This window comes from Rhinichthys klamathensis, unplaced genomic scaffold, assembly GCF_029890125.1.
Source record: "Rhinichthys klamathensis goyatoka isolate OS25496 unplaced genomic scaffold, OSU_Roscu_1.1 h1tg000469l_1, whole genome shotgun sequence".
NCBI lineage: Eukaryota > Metazoa > Chordata > Actinopteri > Cypriniformes > Leuciscidae > Rhinichthys > Rhinichthys klamathensis.
The window spans coordinates 335,795-359,497 of NW_026606958.1; the positions used below are offsets into that span (position 1 = coordinate 335,795).

Here is a 23,703-nt window from a genome sequence, read left to right on the forward strand (position 1 = left end):
TGTTAAGGAAATCAGCAGAGAGGGAAGGCTGTTTCCAAGCGAGGTTGGCCCACTGAGATGTGGCTGCCTTCATCTTGGTGAAATTCCCGAGATCCACATGTCCACTTAGGTGGTGAGCTCCTCTTAAATGAGTGTGTGCTCCCGCTTAGGCGTTGACACAGAGTGCTTTGCTGACAGATATTCTAGAGTTGGGGGCTGGGCGACACCTTAGTCGAACCGCTGCTTCCCGGGGGCTCCCTTCACATGAAGCCAGTTTCACTGTAAGCCTGTTTCGTTGTGTTGGCTTGCTGCGCCATTCCCCTCCTATGGATGGATACGTGCACAATTCTTGCTCCAGTTGAGTTCCCCTTTTAGCTGAACCCTGTCAAGTTCTTCCATACCCTTCAGCAATGGACGTGGCGGAACGTCCAAAGCCAGGCCTATCACTCGTATGCACTGGTGGAGCCTGTGTTAGGCTGGGTCCATATGCTGTGATCCCTATGGCGATCCCATATGTGTATTCTTCCATGGTACGGCTCCCTGCGGCAAGCCCGTGTCTTCCCTTGGCAGAGCCTGCTCTGCCGTCACTGTCCGGTTGAGTCTCCCCCTGTCTTAGGCTGGAGCCACCCCAGTGACATTCCATATGTTGTACTTCCCGGTCATCCGCCCAGTTCATATGTGTATTCTCCACACGTTGCCGTCCTTCGGGCAGGATGTGGCTTCCACAGCGTCCTTTCCTTCCTTGTACAGGAAATGCTTTCCTAGTGGTCCTGCAGGAACAGCAGTGACTTCCCTGGCCTAAGCCCTGTCCCTTCCCGCCTTAATTTATTAGGGGATCTGGAGGCTTTTGTCTAGGCACTGGAAGGTGGCAGCTTTAGTGGCGTGTTCAATGGTTCAACGTCGACTACGTCTGATGTTTCTCGACTGAAAGGGAACGTCCTGGTTGTGTATCCTTCAGGGAATGGAGGACGTAGTCCCCTTGCCACTACCACTGGACCACCGCTGACTCCGAGTTACGCTCGGCTCCTCAGCGAAAAAGCAACTAGTGCTTGCATCCACTTCCGTATTTATACCCGCGCCGCGGGGGCGGAGTGTGTGATGTCATCACGCACGCCAATTCCCATTGGCTCTGTAGCATATGAACAAGAATCATGATTCTGTCATTCTGAACGCAATGAACACATTTATGCTGAGATCCCTAAAGCTCGCAACCCGTGACTCATCTCATCTAAATCCCCAGCTTAGCACCAGAAAGTCTGGGGTAGATTGCCTTTTCGACACCTTTTATGGGCCCTTAGAGAATCACCAAAACACACCACACATTCCCCAGCTCTGGGTCCAAGCTTCAAAGAGATCCTAAGCAGCTCTCCTAGGTCCAGGAAGGGAGAGTCAGAGACCTTTTCATGTCACAGACATGACACACACACACACATACATGGACTTTTCATTAACTTCCTCATATAAAGACCTTACTGAGATATATTTGATATGTTTGTATGTTTGCCTGCTTGCCCATGTCATATTGGGGTATCTATTATTTTATCGTAGTATTAACTGAACTATAAGTGCTTGTAATTATGCATTAGAATGTAACTTGGTATTCCTATTCTTTTTACATGTCTTTCTTGGTACTGTTTTAATCCGCTCGGTCTAACTGAGTTGGTCATATACAGGAGATTACAGTAAAATGTATGATTCTATGTGCACCAGCTTTGTGGAGTAGAAAAGACAACTTTTAACACCCTCATAAACTATGCAGATGAGCCGCCTTGACAGGACAAAGAAAGACTTTTGCTGCTCACAGAACTCCAAGCCGATTGGTCAGTTCACCCCGGAAGGTTTGAACCCAGACCCCCTTTAAAAGTCAGGACCAGCGGTTTCCTCCCTCTCTTCTCGTCAGTCCTCTTCTTTTTGGCCTTCAGTTATCCTTCGTCTTCAGTTATCCTTCGTCTTCAGTTATTCTTCTGTTACACTACAGACTTCCTCGGGTCTGTTTTCTTTTGTTTGTCTTCTTCAGTTTTTGTTTTCCCTTTTCGTATTCTCCTTTGTTCATTTCTACTTGCGAGTGAAAGGAACTTAGCCTGAATTAGCTGGCAAACTTTACTTTCAATGGACATTTGAACTTACTGTGACTACGCTCACCCCGGAAGAACCGAAGAGAACGTGAAGCTCCGAAGAACCGACAAACACACGCCTTCTTTACTCAGCAACACAAGAGAGCTATATATGAAAGTATTCGTTTTACCGAGCTTTCAAGGCGTTTAAGATTTGTTCACCCCATTTAGGGTGATTTGATTCTTGTTGTCTCTCTCTCTCAAGGTTCCTTTTGTCTGTGGTTTTGCCATAACTGATTGATCATTCTCTCCCTCTTTCTACCACTCTCTTATTCTCATTCTCTTTCATTGTTGTTGCTTTATTTTGTTGTATATACATTTATTCCTTGTAACGTTAGTCACCGGTATACATAGTTTTCCTTTATTAAATCCATTATATTCATTTATTGACTCTGTCTGTTGCTCATATTAAAAATGTCCCTTAAATGTTCGATATAAGCTACAAGCTTTACAATTTGTTAATACTTATTTTTATATACGTATTTTTATAAAACAGGAAAGTTATTTTTCATGGCCAGAAAGATAGCCTTTCTTGCGAGTCTATAAGGATAACTTCTCTTGAGGGTTGATGAAAGATCGTAAGGTCAGTTTGCTGGACGAACAGATTATTCGATAACAAATTAATTCCATAGGGGTTATCCTTAGAATCGATCTATTCTAGACAATTGACATATTAATATCTAATTATAATTCGTTGTGATTGATTATTGATATATACAATTGATCTATTTTTGCCTAACTGTATGGATAATTGATTATAATCCGTTGTATGTAGTTGTCCATACAGATACATTGGCAACGTATCCCCTTTACGGGTAATTTTAATCTGTGTATGTGATTCCTGATCATATTCATGATCAGTTATTAAAATTATATTCCCTTTATTTGAGCTAGAATCGCTACAGCTCGTTCAATAGTACTCGAAGATGATTGGCTCCCTGGCGTGATCCCCATTCAGTCGACGTCGATTACGTCCTCCGTTCCCTCTTTCAGGGAACGGTGGGTTGCATACGTAACCAGGACGTTCCTTACACACACCTCTTGAACCTTCTATAAAATAATCATTCATAAAGTTCAAAAAGGTTGAAGCAAATTACAAGGGTGTTTGCAGTGGGCTGTTTACATTAATCTCACGTCATAAAAGCATTCTGAGGTGCAAGTATATTCTCAGACTCACCCGAATACACGAGCACTCTTCTTCGTGAGCATTTGAATGTGCAGTTAAAAACTAGCCTAGAGCGCCATCTGCTGTTGAAAACTAAGCTCAGAATCGATTCGAGAGAGAATCGCGATGCATTCGGACTTAAAGGGATAGTTCACCCAAAAATGAAAATTAAGTCAGTAATTACTCACCCACATGTTGTTCCAACCCCGTAAGACCTTCGTTCATCTTCGGAACACAAATGAAGATATTTTTGATTAAATTTGATAGCTGGATCACTCCTCCATAGGCTTCTTAAGGGATAGAAACTTGACGGCCCAGAAAGTCATTGAAGAAAATGTTTAAATAGTCCAAGTGACTACAATGGCTCAACTATAAGTTTATCAAGCGACGAGAATACTTTTTGTGCGGAAAAACAAACAAAAATAACGACTTTATTCGACTATTCCTTTTCTTCCTTGTGGGCCTGAGACGAGAGTTCAAGAGATTTCCACGACGCATGCGCGAGAACTGAGAAGAGGACGTTCTTCTTCTACTACTACTTGTTCAGTCTCAGTTCACTAAATTCTTCTTGTTACTTTTCTGTTATGGAATGTTGTATTCACCTGGCAGGTTGAATTCTTATAGCATCCGAGAAAAAGATTTACATCTTAGATGGGAGCCATTATCAATCAGCTATTAGATCATTACACAACCTACAAATTGAAAACTGCTCAACTGTGGTTTGTCTTTGATGTTTGATGATGATCATATTAATGTTATTTGAAGCTGTTTCAGACTATATGTGTGGCACGAGACTGATCGGTCATCTGTTTGTGTTGTACAGGTACATGGCCATCATCCATCCCCTGAAACCACGACTCTCAGCCACAGCCACTAAGGTGATCATTGTGTGTATTTGGCTGCTGGCTGTGGTTTTGGCCTTTCCAGTGTGTTTCTTTTCAACCATCAAAAAATTTCGCATACGGACCGTTTGCTACATTGCCTGGCCGAGACTTTCAGAGGACCCTTTCATGTGAGTGCTATTTAAATATGCATGCACATTTAAAAACATATATTTATAATAGTAGTAGTAGTAGTTGTCAATAATAATAAAGTAGTTGTGGTATCAATTTTCAATAAGGTTTCATTAGTTAGCATTATTTAACTACTTTAGTTAACATGAACTAAGAATAAAGACTGTACTTCTACAGCATTTATTAATCTTAGTTAATGTTTATTTCTTTTACTAATACATTATTAAAATCAAAAGTTGTATTTGTTAACATTAGGTAATGCACTGTGAACTAACATGAACAAACAATGAACAACTGTATTTTTATTAACTTACATTAACAAAGATTAATAAATACTTTAACAAATGTATTGCTTATTGTTAGTTCATGTTAGTTAATACATTAACTAATGTTAACTAATAAACCTTATTGTAAAGTGTTATCGTAGTGGTCAATAATACAAAAACATGATTAGTAGTAGTGTTATTATTAACAACAACAATAACAATATTAAATCGAATCATTGTAAAATCATGTTTTCTATTAAGTTTGTACATAGCTGGTGTATGGAAACAGTGTCAACACAAGTTCAACATTCACAAGTGTTTTGATTGCAGTCCAGAATCTGTATGAGGAAACTGTCAAGTTTGAGACATTGAGCATTATTTCTTCAAGTTATTGTAGAACTGTAAGGTTGGATTCAAGACTGAAATTGTAAAATATAAATCCGTAACCACTGTTGGATGTGTGCCAATATTTAGCCTCTGCTAAACATTGTCTGCGTCAGATATTTTGGGCCACATTGGACTTTTCCCAAATTATCTTGGAGTGAAATACAGTCAGACAAGTGACATTCATAAAACAAAAAGTAAGTATCAAAATAAGTAACCCCTTGTTTGTCACACCAAAGGAAATTAGCTTTTCATTCCTCCTTTTCACCCCCTTTTCATTTTCATTCTCTCTCTCTCTCTCTCTCTCTCTCTCTCTCTCTCTCTCTCTCTCTCTCTCTCTCTCTCTCTCTCTCTCTCTCTCTCTCTCTCTCTCTCTCTCTCTCTCTCTCTCTCTCTCTCTCTCTCTCTCTCTCTCTCTCTCTCTCTCTCTCACTTCAGCTATCATATAATCTTGGCAATGCTGGTTTACGTTCTGCCCCTGGTGGTCATGGGCATTACCTACACTATTGTCGGGTTGACGCTTTGGGGAGGAGAGATTCCGGGTGTTTCATCAGACAACTATCAGAGCCAACTGCGAGCCAAAAGAAAGGTATGCAGTTCATGTTTTTTGGGGTCTGTCATGTTATAAAGAGCGATCCTGCTAAAGTCAGCTGGTCGCCAAAGGGCAGTGAAATTAAAATACTAACTCTATGTTCCTAGATGTAGATTGATGGAATGGCTGGAACACACACAAACATCAGAGTAAACACACAACACATTCACATTTAATGGGTCATTACATGTGGGATCAATAAGATATTAGAGAATGAAGTTCTCCAAAGAAAATGGAAAGGGTTTGATAGTTCAGCAGATCATTTAGAGCACCATGTAGGAGGTAGTCGATGAAAGAGAAGGATAGAAAAAAATATTCTGCTCAGTTTTTTTGTGTGTTTTTTGTGTGTGTTTTTTACACACAAATACTGCTGGCCATGGTAAAAGAGAAATTGGCTTCATGTCTGTCAAGTGAATTAAATGTCAGCATTTGATTCTGCTATGGACATTATAGCAGCAACTGGCAGCCCACAAATCTAGCCTGTCAATCCGGCCTGTACTGTATGTATTTCTTTCTTCTGCGGAATGCAAAAAAGAAAGAAAAAGAATGTAGGTAACCAAACCCTTTTGGTTACCATTGAGTTAAATTGGAGAAAAAACATTTCTCAGAAATATCTTCTTTTATGTTCCTCAGAAGAAAAAGTCATACAGGTATAAATAACAGTGTGTTCTTAGAAGTGACATTAAAAAAAACAGAAGAAAACTGAAGCCTCATAGACGAATCAATGGACAGATATGTATGCTTTTCTACATTAAACCAGTGTGCCTCTTTTGTCTGTGGTGCTCATTAATCAAAGTGATAACATAACGAACACATTCTGCATTTGTTCGTACAGCCCAAGTTACTTTCAGGACCAGGAAAGGTTTTATTTGATTTTTCTCACTGGAGAATAATTTTCAAGGAAGAATATTTGTCTTTTGTCTTTTTCTATTTATGTAAAATGATTTAGTTGTTTTTCAAGTTAACATTTTAGACTTCAAATGAAAGCTTGGGGGATTTGCACAGAAAAGCACTTAACAAATTACCATGGTTGATCTATAGCACTCTTTTGACTTAGATAATGTTAAACTGATCAAGAAAAAAGTAATCAAAAGCTTCTCGTTAGGAATAAAAAATGGTTTTGGACTACAAAAAATATCTGGGGCTTTAAACTCAAAAGCCTAGCTCTGTGTCCAATTTCCTGTTCTTTCACAGTGTGTACTGAAATCAGTGAAAAACAAATATATTGTTTCTGAAGTTTTAATTCTAGTTGGCTACAGTAGGCTTCCCGTCGACTGATGTGGGAAGCAGCTCTGATCAGCTTCGGTTGGTAACTTAGCTGTCGTAATGACAATCAGAGAGATTTACATGAGAATCAACAATCAACTTTAGAGTGTGTGATCCATTGTGTCTCGGGGTTGTGATTCTTGTGTAAAAATATTTCGATGCGCTCCTCTGTGTACCATGAACGAGAATCCTGTGGAAACCACTAAGTGTAGCCAGTAAAAGAAAAACTCAGTTCATTAAAGCAATATTATGGTCCCTTAAGTGAGAATGATGTGACTTACCCAATTGATAAGCTATTTAAGATGCATTAAATTAAATGAAAGTGTGCAAAACATTGCAGCTCAACATAGAACAAGCATTTGGGCAGAATCTGGTCTTGCAACCCATTGTAAGGTCTTTGACTAGTATCACTCAGTCTTTGGAATACAGTCGTTCGCTGGTTCAATAGGCATTTTATATAATTCTACATTCCAATCAATAGCATTCAGAGCTCAGTCTGCTGGTTATACGTTTCATTAATGGCTGCTGGGATTGTGCTGGCTTTTTTTTTTTTTTCGATCAACGCTGCATCTTGCTCGCTCCCTACGGCTGCCCCCTCATCATGTCTCTTCTCTCCATTAGTGGCTGGCATGCTGAATATGTGTACTTGGAGCTAGTTAGATCTTGCGGGTTCCATATGCCCCCAATTTATATGATGTGTAAAGGTGATTATGGGAACCCTGAAGCATGTACATCTTTTTCGGCCTTTAGAAGACCCTCAATTAAGCCTAGTGACATTTTTATTTTCATTGTCAGTTCAGATGAAACTCTTGGAGAAGCTGGTTGGTGACAAACACTTATCTATTCGCGGTCTTTGTGTAGCCATTAACAAACCAGGAAAAAGCAACCCAATAGAGACTTTATAGTTGTAAACATGAATGAATGACGCACAAAATGGAGTGAAGATAATAAAAGAACATCTGCTTTATGTGGTATATTTTCAGTTTGAAGTAGTGTGACCCGTTCTTTGAAATCTAATTGTGGCAAGCCTTCCCGGTAATGTTTCCAATCATGCACTTAAGATAATATAGCTCATATTGCTCATTATTAAGTAGAATTGATGTGTATTGCACACACACACAGAGGTGGACGAAGTACACAAATTAAGGGCTTGAGTAAAAGAACAGATTCCCTCATAAAATATGACTCCAGTAAAACTATTAAATACTCCTTTTCAATTTTACTCCAGTAAAAGTAAAAAAGTACTTGATTTTTAATGTGCTTAAGTATTAAAAGTAAAAAGGGTTACACTTTATTAGGTGTCCTTGTTAGAGTGTAACTATACATTTAAGTACTGAGTAATATTAATTAATTACATTTACATACTGTTGGGTTAGTGTTATGTCTGGTTTAGAGTTAGTTGCATGTAGTTATGTAGAATTATAGCTGAGTTTAATAACTACATGTGACGTGTAACAAGGGCACTGAAAAATAAAGTGTTACCGTAAAAAGTACTGACCAATATTTAATAATTAAATATTTAATTATATGTATGGGGTTGCTGGGTCTGACATCATAAATTATGAATTGCCAAGTAGCCAGCACTAGTGGGTGAAGATACATACAGTAATATGTATGTATCTTCATACATACAGTAATATGTAATATCTGCAAGTAAGAATTTTTTTTATTTTATTACCAAAACTTGTCATACTCTATCAAAACATGAAATATCTAAAAATATCAATTTAGGTTACTGATACTTCATGGGCCCTATTTTAACGATCTGAAACGCAAGTATCAAGCGCGAAGCGCAAGTAACTTTGTGGGCGGGTCTTGGGCGCTGTTGCTATTTTACCGGCGGGATAAATGACTCTTGCGCCCAAAGCAAGTTTAAAAGGGGTTGGTCTGAAATAGCTTCATTATTCATAGGTGTGGTTTAGGTGTAACGTGAAATAAACCAATCAGAGCGTCATCCAACATACCCTTTAAGAGCAGGTGCGCATGTTGCATGGCGGATTGCTATTATAACGGCGGATTTACCAGGCGCGCGCCAGGAGCGGTTCACAGCCGAGGAGACCGACGTTCTTGTCAGGGCAGTGAAAGACAGAGAAGTGACGTTGTATGGGGATGGGAGTTTTTTTTTTTTCTGGTTCTTGACGGACAAACTAATTTGTCAGATGTCCTTATGTGTCTTGCCACTATTGGGCAAACAGGTCTGATCCGTCATTACTACAATTAGCCTGAAAAATTTGGGTAAATGTGTAAGCTAGATTTAGGCCTACATTTTTTTACATCTTCATGGACACCACAATGATTTCCCTCATGTGTTAATATTTTTCCTTGTTATAATGTATGATTTGCAAAAATAAAAACTGCTGCATCTGTGTTGATGAGAGAATCAAATGCTCGTTGTGCACCCGCTACATTATGGCCAAGCATGCGCGCTTAAAATAGCATTTTAAGGTTTTTAGGTTTTTTTCTGGTCAGTGGCGGAATTGTTTTCTGGAACTGCAAAATAGCACTAGGGAATGTTTGCGCCGAAACACGCCTCCTTTTTGCGCCGACCCGCCCAGGGAGCGCAAGTTAATTTCCTAGTTTACCGACGCTTTGCGCGGGTGCAAAATAGGAATGATACATGCGTCAGTGTACAAAGTAGGGATGGGGCCGATCCGATCCAGTATCGGTATCGGGACCGATACCAGCGTAATTCACGTATCGGATTTTCCCGATCCAACCTGCGGAGATATCCGATATCCATGAGCCATGTCTGCGCTTTAACGTAGTCTGCTGAAACGACTCCAAAAGTGATTCCCGCGGCCCGCCGGCTAGTCTGCTAGCTGGCTGCAAACTGTGGAATGGATATCCTGAACGGAGGTGCGGCTCAATGAGACACAGAGACCCCCCCTCAGGAAATCCATTCCGCAGTTTGCAGCCAGCTAGCAGGATAGCATTGAGCTGCCAACATGTTCGCTGTGTGGAAAAAATCCTATGGTGGAAATACTTCACACTGGAAACACCACAGCAGAGCAAGACAGCAAAATGCAATGTTTGCAAAGCCGTATTAATTAAACCATTTGTCTGTGATGCATGTTTGCTATTCGCAGTCCAGAAGAAAAAGAGAGAGATCTCTCACGCGGTGCCACAGCGCGCACAACACGACAGCCCATCAGCATGATCGGTGATTGTTGTAAAATGCAGTCTCTACTGTTGCTAAATTGCGGGACGCTTTTAATAATAAAAAAAGCTATTAAAAGCACAAAAATCTGCGCAAGAGAAGCTGTTCCCGCGTCGCGCGCTCCGAAACAGACCGCAACGAGACAAGCACATTATACTTTGGGCTTCATATGCACGTCTAAACGATCAAATGTAGCCTACACAAAAATGTCAAAATGACCGGCTTGGAGATTCACTTAAACAGTTTGTCTAAAATGGACGTAGTTATGGAAATAGTTGGGAGAAAATATGGTGCACTCGTTCTTAAAGGGGAAGCAGTCTAATAAACATGCTGACGATTGCTCCATTACTGAGAATCAAACAACGAAAAGGCAAAGAGAAAATCACTCACAGCTCTTGAATGAATAACTTTAGCTTTAATAAGCATAAATCTATCTATGATAAACTTTGCAGTGCTATTTTACTTTTGATTACTTTATTATAATTATTTTTAGACCATACCTGAATAATGTTAGTAGACCTTCCTGAAATTAAAGCACTGTGTAGGCCTGTATAATGTGTATCTTTGTTTAATTGTCTATCTTTTGTTTATCTATTGTTTAATATATATATATATATATATATTGACATACATGCATACATACGTACATATCATACTTGCCTGTAGAGAGGAGTTTATTTCAGCATCATATAAAATCAACAATAATGATAATAATAATATTAAAGCAAACACAGCTCTGGTATCGGAAAAGTATCGGTATTGGCCGATATCCAAATTCAGGTATCGGGATCGGATCGGAAGTGAAAAAATGTGGATCGGTGCATCCCTAGTACAAAGTCATTTGCGCCGGGTGCAAGATAGGGCCCCATGTGTGCAAACAAGAGAAAAAATACAACAAAATATAACATAGTATTTAAAAATGAGGAAAAACTAAATTGTGTGTTGACAAACAATATAAAAACAGACAACAGGGCAAAATGAACGCATTTTAAGAACGTAAGCTTTGCTATACTAGTTTTATATCATTTGAAATCGCTACTGCAGTGGGGAAGATGGATGGGGATTAATTTGCGTTCTTTTTTTGTTTCGTTTTGTTTTGTTTTTACATAAAACCTACCCTGTTGAGACGGTGATACGAATGTGGGCATGTCCGCATTCAAGCATTACAGTGGGCTTAAACAGCTCGCCCTTTTACAGCAGATTTAGAGCAAAGTCAGTTGTTTGCCTTTTACAGCAAACAACTGACAGTCGTGACCTACATATGATTTTCCTTCACAGTAATTAATCCTAAAATTCGGTATTAGCTTAGCATTAACTTACTTTTCGCATCATCAGTTGCACGTTGTTCTGGATCTGGGCTAACTACCACCATCCCATAGACCTCCCAGACACCTCTGGTCTTTAGTGAAGGGAGGCTATTATCAGGTGTCTGGTGGCCCCAATCCAGGACACCACCACCCTCGACCGCGGAGATGGAGAGCAACCGCCCACCGCGATGCATGAGCCAGAACCCTAAAAAAGGAAAGGACAGTGCCGACCATCGCCCCGGAGCCGGTGCCCCAGAGCATGTCTGACCAGGGGTGTGAGCCGCGCAACTGAGGGAATACTGGTGGATTTGGACACAGAGGCTAATAGATTTGGGCATTGAGGTACTGCCTCCCACCCTATTCCACCCGGTACTTCCTTCATCATTGTTGTTTCAAGACAGCACTGAAACCTTTATAGAATTATCTGTCTGTTCTGAATCATCAATGTTTCAAGACAGCACTGAGAGTGTTTCGTTGCCCTGTTGGGAATTAGAATTACCGTCATTGATCTCGTCAAGCTTATCTCTGTCACCTTCACTGCACAGCTCAGTCAGTCCTCCAGCCCTGCCTCTGCTGGATGCTGGTCAGCCCTTCGTCTATCCCGGGAACGCCTTGCTGTGACGCGAAGCCGCAGGTCGTGCAACCACCAGCCCCCCTATAGCTCCGCCTCCGGCCTCTGATCCTTTCTCTCCACCTCAGCCCGTCAACCTGTCGGCTCCGCCTTGGCCCCTCCCACCTCCGGCTCCACCAGAGACCCTCGACCTTGCGGCTCCACCGGGTTCCCTCGCCCCATTGGCTCCCCCTTGGTCAGTCGTCACTCTACTTCCACCCCAGACTTGCGAGCCTTCCACTGCACTCAGCATCTCCACCCCTATAGCTACAGCGGTTTCCTCCTTTGCTCTGGATCCTCCTCTGTCCTCTGTCACACCGGCTCCGCCTCAGTTCTCGGGAACTCTGGCTCCGCCACAAATCCTCGTTGCCGCGACTCCAGCTAGGTCGCCAGTGCCAGTGGTGTCACTCTTGCCCATCGTCTCTCCGTTTGTGCCCTGGAATCCATCGGTTCCGCCTCTTTCGGCCATAAGGAGAATGTCGCCAGCCACAGCAACTCCACGTGGACTGTCATCCCTGCTGTGCTCTGGGTCTACAGCAGGGTCCCCTTCTATCATCTCTGCCGGGCTCCCGTCGTCCTATTGTCACCATCCCTCCGCCGCCAACTATCACCATCCCTTCGCCATCTCCTGTGACCATCCCTTCTCCATCCCTTCGTCCGCCTCCTAAGCCTCCTCCTCTCTACGCCGCGAGGTCTCACCTTCCAGGAGGGGGTGTTCTGTCACCATATGTCAGTTGTGTTTGTTAGTTTCTTTTTCATGGATTTTTAGTTTGTTTTCATTCATCACATGTGTTCCTTTGTTTGATTTTCCTGCCAATCATCAGTTTCTATGGACAGTAATCATCACAGCTGTTCGTCATCTAGTTCAATCACCATGTTTATATTAGTTCCTCACCATCACTCAGTGTTTGACCGGTCTCATTTAAGTTAGCGCTTGTCTGTATCTACCTGTTGGATGTTTATTAAACTTTGCATTTGAACTTATCCTGATCTTATTCATCTGTCTGTCCATAACCTTCGCTGACAACATGGGCTTTGGTAAAATCTACAGAATCTAATAAAAGTGGAAGTTGCTTGCTTGATTGAAAATTTAACAGACTAGGAAATTTTTTCCAGAATAGGATTACAATTAGAACAATAGCTCAAAAATAATTGCATTATTGGGAATTTATTATAAGTTGGCTTAGCTGCAAAGTTGGACTTAAACAGTACTTTATCTGTCATGCACATTTAGTGCTTATGCAGACTGCATTCTTTTTATTTTATGTCATGTAATGCAAAATTAATTCCAACATTCCTTACCCTACATCACCTTTCTTAATCCAGAGCAGGACTCATTGTTACGAAACTTAAACTTTGTCATTACAACTTCAAACATTGTTATATTAGCTGAAAGCTTTTTAGGCAGCTGCACTTGACTTCGCTTGTAGGATTTAGGCTTCATGGTTCGAATGCCTCACTGCAGGAGTATATCTGCCTTCAGGATTACGCAGGCAGTGCTTACTTTGGATTGGAAGAATCTGTTAATAACACTAATCTAAGCCTGGGGAAAGTGATCCTGTGAGTTATGCTCTGATGATTATGGATTAGAAGGCTCGGATGATTAGTTTACCTCCAGACTCTGATCATGTCACAATAGCTTCCCTCACTCTGTTCTCAAGGCACGCTTTTCTCTAGTTCTTTGGAAGATGTTTGTGTGTGTTTGTGTGTTTCAGGGATGGGTTATGATCTGAAAGTTAATGCATGTAGTTTTTTTTTTTAAATCGATGATCCTTGGGAAAAAATAGAATGAAACATTCAGCTATTGATATGGTACCATCAGAAATGCATTTTACTAATATTAGAGCTTTTTTTTTTTAAACTTAAACCTGGCAGGTTTTAGTTGTATAAAACCAGCAAACGTTTTCAACAATGTCTGGGTTGGAAAGGGTACTTGTCTAAAAAACAAATGACCAGATATCTTTCATGTTCATGTCTTAGTTTCATTATCTTGTTCTGTTTAGTTTCATTGTCTCTGTCTTTGCCTGGGTTCTCATTTGTTATCATTCCATTGTTTGTACCTGTTCCCTATTACCATCCTCTGTGTATTTATCCCTTAGTTCCCTCAGTTTATTGTTTGTTGTCATCTATGTTTATGTCTAGTGTGTTTTGGTAATTCTTGGTGTTTATTAAAAGGATTCTATTATTTATTCTGCATCATGCATCATTCTTCGGATCTGAACTACACAGCCCTGCGACAACAGTAATGTTTGTTTTGAAACAAAGTAATGGAGGTTTAAATTTTTTAGCCCCACATTTCAGCTTAAAGACATACAGGTCAATAACATATTGGGCCCTATCTTGCACCCGGCGCAAATGACTTTGTACACTGACGCATGTATCATTCCTATTTTGCACCTGCGCAAAGCGGACTTTTCCCTCCACAGACACACGTCGGTTAACGAAGAAATACACTTGCGCTCCCCGGGGCGGTTCAGCGCAAAGAGGAGGCGTGTTCCGGCGCAAACTTTCCCTCATGCTATTTTGCTGTTCTATAAAACAATTGCGCGACTGACCAGAAAAAACCTAGTTTAAAGTCAGTGGCGCGTTGCGCGTTGTTCATTATGCTATTTTAAGGGCGCATGCTTGGCCATAATCAATGTAGCGTGTGCACAACGCGCATACACGTTATTCTCTCATCTAAGCAGCAGTTTTCATTTTTGCAAATCATACATTATTACGTACGATAGATAGATAGATAGATAGATAGATAGATAGATAGATAGATAGATAGATAGATAGATAGATAGATAGATAGATAGATAGATAGATAGATAGATAGATAGATAGACAATTTATTATAAAAGCATACATGTAGCTTACACATTTACTCAAATTATCATACGCCTGTTTAACAGAAGTTAATTTGGGTGGGTTTCTCCATCCCCAATGTCACTTCTCTGTGTTTTACGGCCCTGACGAGAACGTTGCTCTCCTCGGCTGTGAACCGCGCCTGGCGCGCGCCTGGCAAATCCGCCGTTATAATAGGAATCCGCTTTAGAACAAGCGCGCCTCCTCTTAAAGGGAATGTGAGATGACGCTCCGATTGGTATATTTCACGTTACGCCCAAACCACACCTATGAATAATGAAGCTACTTCAGACCAACCCCTTTTAGATTTGCGCCAGGCGCAAGAGGCATTTATCCCGCCGGGAAAATAGCAACAGCGCCGGGATCCGCCCACAAAGTTACTTGCGCTTTGCGCTTTGACACTTGCGTTTCAGATCGTTAAAATAGGGCCCATTGTAACATTACAGGCTAAATACACAAAACTATATATATTATATATATATATATATAGGCCTATATATATTGGCATTTATTTATTTAGTTAATTGGCATGCACGGGAAGGTGTAAGAGAAAATGTAGCTACATAGAGTAAATATTCTTATAAGCTCTGTAAGAAATTGGACATGGAAAAACATTTCAAGAGAGAGCAAGTATAACTTGTACTGTATTTATTTGTGCTCATTTTTGTTTACCATCTGACACTGTGAATCAAGTGAATTTGTAAAAGTGCATGTGAAAGCATTCATTTGAAAACCTATTTTACATTCCTTGAGCATGCTGCGGATAATTATAATCAAAATTTTAGAGCACAAAGCATCAATCCAGCTCTGCTGGAAGACAATGACTGCTGCCGTAGTGTGTTAACTGCAATCACCAAACCACACTTGTGAAGTTTTGCTTATCTCATCCAAAGCAGAGAGCCAAGTGCCTGAGCCACAGTATCCATTTCCTTCCATATTAGCTTTGTGGCTCTTTCACTGGATATCGGCAAGTACAAAAGCCATTTTAACCATTTGCACATAAGGAGACCTAGCACATCTAAGATAACTCAGTAATTAAAATATAAATTTGATTAATTAAATAATTACAATTTAAACGTTTTTATTCTTTCTTTCTTTCTTTTTTATTTATTTATTTACCTGATACTAAATAATAATTGGTTGGAAAGGTTACCTTTAATAATACCTGGTTATTTATATATGAGGAGGTAAATCAAATTTCTTCTGCCTTTCAGCCTTTTTCCGTAAACTACTTATTTAATTTAATTTGACGTTGAATCATTTGAAAATCCATTCTGATTAGTCAATTTGCTAAGCCTTTATGCTGTTGCTGTCAATAAAACGTTTTTTTTTTTTTTTACATTCATCAGAGATATACACATTAGTAACTAAATTAATTAAAATAACGGTTTATCACTGTTGTTACATTAATTAAAATATGAGATATTTCACAGTCCAGGCCGGTTACAGCAAACAGCACATCACTGGCAAATAGTGCAAAGTGAGACAGTCAAGTCAGATGCACGAATATTCTGTACAATCAGCCCCTGACAGTCTGCAATCCATTTTCTCCACAGGAGCTGTTTTCGGGAAGGCTTCATTTTCTCTAAATAAGTATTCAAAATGACTCCAGCTCTGTTTGCTGGAATGAATATATCAATGCACCATTATGGCCAGTGTCACAGCCTTTCTGTCATCTGTCATCTCATTCTACTCGGATCAGTTTTGCAAGTCTACTGTATGTGTGAAGGTACTGAAAGTGGTTTGTGTTCTTTTTTTCTCGTTTCTGGATATACGACTCCACCTAGATGCTTTTAGGTTGCAGCTAGTATTTATTTTATTTTGACTGGATTTTGTTTGTATACTCCGGTGAAAAATAAGCCAAACGTTGGGCGGTATTTGAACTGCTGGTGATTAGATGGTGTCAAGCTCCAAAAAGGACTGAAATGCACCATAAATGGATTTTTTTGTTTTTTTTGTCCTTTTGGAGCACGGCAATGTAAATCAATGTCGTAGTGGCAATGTAAATTCCTTGCATGCAAAACAAAAGTTCACTCACAGAAGTGTGAGTAAATGATGACTATTTTTATTTTTGGCTGAATTAATCCTTTAAATACAAGTTGCAGAGCAATACAATCTATGGTGCTAATTTATGAAGTTAAATCAGTTGTTTATAATGCACTTTGTCTGAGCTAGATACGTTTATCACATTTTTTGGCACATATCTTGATGTCATGGGCATTGATATATTTTGACAGCAGTGATTTAAATTTGATCAATACATAATGGATATATCTCTTTTTAAACCCTGATTCTATATATTGGAAGAAGTGATGTTACTGATAATGACATTGTAAAAGGTGACGTGGTTTCAGTTCACATGGTTCTGTTTGAAAATACCACAATTCCTCTGTCAAGCAACCGTTTGCTGAATCAATATGGATTAGGATGAGAGTGAGTGTGTCTGCTGAAGAGTGAGTTTATTTGCCTTACTGATAGTGTAAGGTAAATAAACTCTGTTGTCAAAATTGTCAGCTCAGTTACTCAGCAAGTAATGATGATTATTATTGGTTTTAATTTTCATGTTGACCACTGATGTGGAATATAGTGTGTGGCTTACTCTTTCGTATTTATTAAAAATATTTAAATCATGAAAACTATTAGTATAGTTTTAACATGTTATTGGTCTTGGCAGACTAATGCCGCGTTCCAGGCAACCTGTAACCCGTGTTTTTCCAACCTTATACCCGTGAAAGTGCACTGGAACGGCAGTCAAACCCGTGACTTCCCACCCGTGAACTCGTACTAGATCGATGTACTCCCAGTTACGAGTTCTGACGTCACATAGCCCGCAAAACCATACAAAACAACAATGGCAGCCCCTACGGATGCAGTGTTTCTGCAGGCGGTACACAGTGAGAATACACTTTAAATGGTAAATGGTAAATGGACTGCATTTATATAGCGCTTTCACAGACCCAATGGCCACCAAAGCGCTTTACATTTGCCTCACATTCACCCATTCACACACTCATTCATACACCGACGGGCGTATGAATAGGACAATATAACGTTGCAGTCAAATTAATAATAATATAATAATAATGATAATAATACACACAAGATTATGTATTACAATGTTATGTGTCTGAAACAATAAGTATGTATATACACACACGATTATGTATCACAATGTTATGTGTCTGAAAAAATAAGTATGTATATTGCGCTCAAGTAGTTTGGCGTGACTGGCCTGGAATGCTACAAAGTCATGAGTCGTGGTTTGAAGTCGTGATTTACGTGCTCAAAAAACCTGCCTGGAACGCAGCATAAGAGCCAGATTTACTAAACAGGGCAAATTAGCGTGAGAGTTCTGAAAGTTCTGTGCGTGATCTACTGTTGATGCGCAAATTAAAGAACACAGACGCAGATGGGTCATTTCCATAAAGACCAACGCAATCTACCAAGAGCAATGCAAATTAGCTTAGGGTTGCAAACAATCAAAGCCGCTCATAATCAGGTGCAGGTGATCTATTAACAACACAGGTGCAAAATGGGTAAAGACATGCTTTTTGGGGTGTTGAATAATGGCGCAAATACCAGTAAACTGACTAGTGCAAACCTTAGTTAATTACCAACACAACCAAATTATGACTTATTAATTGTTAGTAAGGTAGTTGTTTCGTTTAGGAATTGGGTAGGATTAGCAATGTAGAATATGGTCCTGCATAATAAGACATTAATATGTGCTTTATAAGTAGGCTACTAATAAACAGTCAATATCCAAGTAATATGCATGCTACTAAGCAACTAGTTAATAGGGAGAATTGGATCCTAAACTAATGCCGCATTCCAGGCAACCTGTAACCCGTGTTTTTCCAACCTTATACCCGTGAAAGTGCACTGGAACGGCAGTCAAACCCGTGACTTCCCACCCGTGAACTTGTACTAGATCGATGTGCTCCCAGTTACGAGCTCTGACGTCACATAGACGGCGAAAACATACAAATAAACAACAATTGCAGCCCCTACGGATGCAGTGTTTCTGCAGGCGGTACACAGTGAGAATACACTTTAGGACAATATAACGTTAACTAGTTTTCAGTCCATTGAGTGCAAGGATAAATTAATACCAAATACATTTCCAAATATACAAATAAAGTAAAATAAAAGGTATAACAGCTTATCTTGCCTTATGCGCCGTTTTCCTCCTCCGTTTCCCTCAGATAAACAAGGAGTAAGCACCTTTGGCGACAGAAATTATTACAAATGCGCATAAGCCCCGTAAGGTCGGCCATGCTGGTTTGTTTACATCTAGCTAGTAGCTACCACAATTCCTTGCGCTCAGGTAGTTTGGCGTGACTGGCCTGGAATGCTACAAAGTCGTGGTTTGAAGTCGTGATTCACGTGCTCAAAAACCTGCCTGGAACGCAGCATAAAGTGTTACGGTTTTGCATCTGAAAGAGAAACTCCTACAAATGCATATGCAATAAGGTAAGCCAAAAAAATAACTGTCCACGCCTTTTCAGCGCTATTCACTGCATGTCTTTAGTAAATCCTGACAGTATTTTTTTTGTTTCTGTTAGTAAATCTGGCCCTATAGATCAGTTATGCATACTTCAACCGTAGCACAAGTAAAGAAATGCTACTGCAAACAGATTCACAGACATAATATATGCTGCTGCTGCATGAATAGACATGCTTAAATCCTGTAGTACATCTAAGCAGGTGGAGCTGGATATGGAGGAGGGTTGCAGAACATCAGGACTAGCTTGTCGATTGCTCGCCGATTGCATGTAAAGCACCTATCACCCTGCGCCATATAGAGTTTTATGACTGAACTAGATATTTAACAATCCTTAAAACCAGATTAAGTCACCTAAAAATTGTGTAGGATATTAAGGTTTGTTTTAAGAGAATATTTACAGAATTAAGTCATAATTTATAATTAATTGTAACTAATTATTATTATTAAGGGCAGCACAGTGATTCAGCGGGTAGCACTTTCTCCTCACAGCAAGGAGGTCTCGGTTCGAGTCCTTGCTTAGCCAGGAGGCCTTTCTGTGTGGAGTTTGTTCTCACTGTGTCTGCGTGAGTTTCCTCCAGGTGCTCCGGATTCCCCCGCATTCCAAAAACATGCAGTATAGGTGAATTGGAGACTTGGGGCAATTGGTGAATTGGGGAAAGACCTGGCAACCTACCCCGGAAAAATCATCAGCAAAAAAATGTATGATCAGTCTCTCGAGTATAGCAAGCCCACAGAATTACCAAGAGACGTATACGACTGAAATGGTTAATAAATTAATGAAATTATTATGATTTAAATAGTTTTTTATTTGAACAAAATCATGAAATAACTGAGCAAAATGCAGTGAAAGATATTTTTAAATAATATGGTTAAGGACAGAAAGAGGCGGTAACCCTTTGGCATTGCATCCGGTTTGACCTTCTAAACAAAGTCTTGCCTAGTAATTTGCATTTCTACTTCCTCATGCTGACAGAGAGCAAAAACCCTGGGTTGCTCGTCCATCATGATACGCTGATCCAGATCTGTCTCTCCAGATTGTGCCACCCCACAAAGGTTTTTGAATAATTCATATATAGCTCTAGAAGGACTACATGTATTTTCAAGCTCAATTAGCTGGTGGGTCAATTAACAGCTGCCGCTAATCGACTTTACCCACAATGCTGTATTAAATAGTCTGGTTTTGGGTTAACTTGACCCTTTGATTCTTATTGGTGTTTTTATACACTACTTAAATGGTATGTACTGTATTGTATTGTTACCGAGGAATTTTAAAAGATCAGAAAAGCCATACAAATGAAGCTGCTTATGTGATGCAAACGTCAATATGTATTAGCTTGGTAAAAGCGTTTGAGGTCATAATGTAGTATTGTGCAAGGAACCATGTAAAAATAAGTTTTAATCGCCAATCTGCCCCTAATCATAATTTCTGTGAAAAAGAATTAAAGTCTAGAAAAAAAGTAGTTCCCTTTCGTCCTGGGAACTCCGACGTGTCGTCGGGGAGTTCCCTGACGAATTGGGATCACGCTAGGGAGACCAATTGCCTTCGAGTGAATTAAAACGAGCCAATGAAAATTGGCAATGCAAGATTTGCATTCCGCGACCCGCCTACCAACGCGGGTATAAAAGGCGGAAGTAAACATTGCGCAATGCTTTTAGCTTCGGAGCCGTCCGATTGTGTCCTCTCTGAGTGAGTGAGCTTTAAGAAATGTATTTTTCTTACGACTACGAGTCTGCTGTTTCGGGAGGGGATCTCTCTGTGTTGGTGAGATGGCGTTTCAGCGACCGCGCGGTTCCTGTCTGCCGGCTGCGTCTATATGCTGTTAATTCAAAAGCTGTTTTCACAGCTGGTAAACGGTTGAGTGCGCACAGCGGGCTTGCAGTTTCCCCGCTGTGTTGCCGCGTTGGGTCCCTGTGTGCTTCAGCACGATAGAGAGAGTACTTTCTTCCTGAAAGAGCAACACGAGTGAAGATCGCGTCCTTTTCAGGATGATGTTTCACTTGTGTGTTTCTGGATGCGATCGTTTCCCGTCCTTATTTGACGGCCACGTTCATTGTTTCACATGCCTAATCAGTGTGTGAGACTACGTTCGTGGGTGGTTCATGTTCTCTCAGGAGTGCATGACCACGTCGGCACGTTGTCCGTCTCCCCTTTCTCGTAAAGGCTTGAGCCGCTCAGCGTGCCGTGTGCCGTCGAGCGCCGGCTGACAGCGCGGGTTGTCACGGCAACCCAGCGCGCGTCATTCGGCGCTCAAGATGCGCGGTCAAGATCAAGACTCGCGTGCCTCTATGAGGTGAGTCCCTTTGCTTATTTCCCGATCCAGTTTCTCTTCTGGTGCACCAGAGGAGGGCTGCTTTGGCGAATAACATTGGTGATCTGAGGGTTTCAGTGAGCATGAACCACTCACTCCTCTAGCGCATCGCAAACATGCTGAGACTGTGTTCGTGGGTGGTTTATGCTTTCTTATGAGAGCATGACCACGTCGGCACGTTGTTCGCCTGCCTGAAGGCTTGAGCGCCCAGCGTGCCGTGTGTCATCGAAGCGATGGCCACGTTCACTATCTTGCATGCCTGGTTGACGGCCACGATCACGGTTTCACATGCCTAATCAGTGTGTTGAGACTGCGTTCGTGGGTGGTTCATGTTCTCTCAGGAGTGCATGACCACGTCGGCACGTTGTTCGTCTCCCCTTTCTCGTAGAGGCTGGAGCCGTTCAGCGTGCCGTGTGCCGTCGAGGCTTTCGGATGGGTTACTGGTCCTTCTCATGAGGGACCAGGCATTTCATTCGGGGCCCCAGGGAGGACAGATGTCGATCGCTACATCGGAGAGAGGGCTGTTATACTCTGAAAATGATGCTGAGTTCCTACTATAATGGTGTGTTCTCATGCTGAAGATTCAGACTTAACAGCCACACTTTCCTGGGCTGTTCTAAAGTGCCTGGATGTGTGTGAAGAATTTTGGCAGTATGGAAGCATTTTGGTGCCAATATGGCAAGCCAAACATGCCTAAATCTGCAGAAGTTTTTCCTCTCTCACTACCACTGCACGTGCGTAGTTCTAACTTGGGGTTGAGCTGTGCTTAGTGACTGACCGTGATTAGTCACAGCGCTGGCCCTCGGTTAGACGATGTCCACACTGGTGGTCCAGAAGCACCTCAAAACCAGCCCGCTCGGAGTTTGTTTTCCCCCAGCAAAGGGAAGGGAAACAACCCTGAGAGGAGCGACCCAGATTGAACTGGACTGAACCCCATCAGTATGCCTATAGAAGGAACCGGTCCGTGTCTGACGCAGTGTCAACTGTCGTCCACTCTGCTCTCACCCATCTAGAGAGCAGGGATTCCTATGTCAGGCTGCTTTTCCTAGACTTTACATCTGCCTTTAACACCATCATTCCGCAGACATTAATTAACAAACTGCTGCTGCTGGGACTAAGACCATCTCTTTGCAATTGGGTCCTGGACTTCTTGACAAACAGGCCACAGTCGGTTAAGATCCACGACACTTCATCTTCCACCCTCATACTCAACACGGGCTCTCCACAAGGATGTGTCCTGAGCCCTTTGCTCTATACGCTTCTCACATATGATTGCTCTGTAACACGTCTGAGCAATCACATAGTGAAGTTTGCAGATGACACAGCTGTGATTGGACTGATATCTAACAATGATGAGTCAGCATATAGGCAGGAGGTGGAGGAACTCGTGGTCTGGTGCAGAGAAAACAACCTCTGCATCAACGTGGGGAAGACTAAGGAGATGGTTGTGGACTTTAGGAGGAGAGTTCATACCCTACCTCCTCCCCTCTACATTGATGGAGTAACTGTAGAAATGGTGACCAACTTTAAATATCTGGGCCTGCACATCTCCGACGACCTCACATGGTCCACCAACATAGCCAGCATTATTAAGAAGGCCCACCAACGCTTGTACTTTTTAAGGAGGCTGAAGCAGGCCGGCCTCAACCCTGCTATCCTGACCTGTTTTTATCGGAGTGTGGTGGACAGCACACTGACATTCTCCATCACTGTCTGGTATGGAAACTGCTCTGCAGCTGACAAAAAGGCGCTGCAGCGAGTAGTTAAGTCTGCTAGGAAAATAACAACAAATGACAGCCTTCCTTCCCTAGACGACATCTATGTCCGCAGGTGCAGAAGCAGGGCATTGGACATTATGAAGGACTCCACTCACCCAGCGAATAAACTGTTTACCACACTCCCCCTGGCAGAAGGCTGCGCAGCCTTAAAGCAAGATCTACAAGGCTATTGTGCAGCTTCTTTCCAGAGGCAGTGAGGCTTATGAACTCCTTAGTTTAGGGCTCTTCGGGGCCCTTCTGCCCTCTGCTCGCTCATTGCTGCTACTGCACAAGGCACTTTGTGATATTATGGGTTAATTATGGTCTATGGTTTTTTTGTTTTTTTTTTATAAACTTAAGGCTATTTTAATGTTTATAGAGATGTATTTTATACGTTTTATATAGGTCTATCTTAGAATTTTAAATT

General features: G+C 41.2%; 1 protein-coding gene across 2 annotated transcripts in view; it reads left to right on the forward strand.

Annotated features, from left to right (window-relative positions):
• Positions 1-23,703, forward strand: part of tacr3a (tachykinin receptor 3a) — a 49,209-nt gene that overhangs the window by 14,401 nt on the left and 11,105 nt on the right. For both annotated transcript variants that reach the window (XM_056236862.1, XM_056236863.1), the window contains exons 2-3: positions 4,082-4,270; positions 5,360-5,510. In XM_056236862.1, the coding sequence (XP_056092837.1) occupies positions 4,082-4,270; positions 5,360-5,510 (340 nt within the window). The remainder of the gene's footprint in view (positions 1-4,081; positions 4,271-5,359; positions 5,511-23,703) is intronic.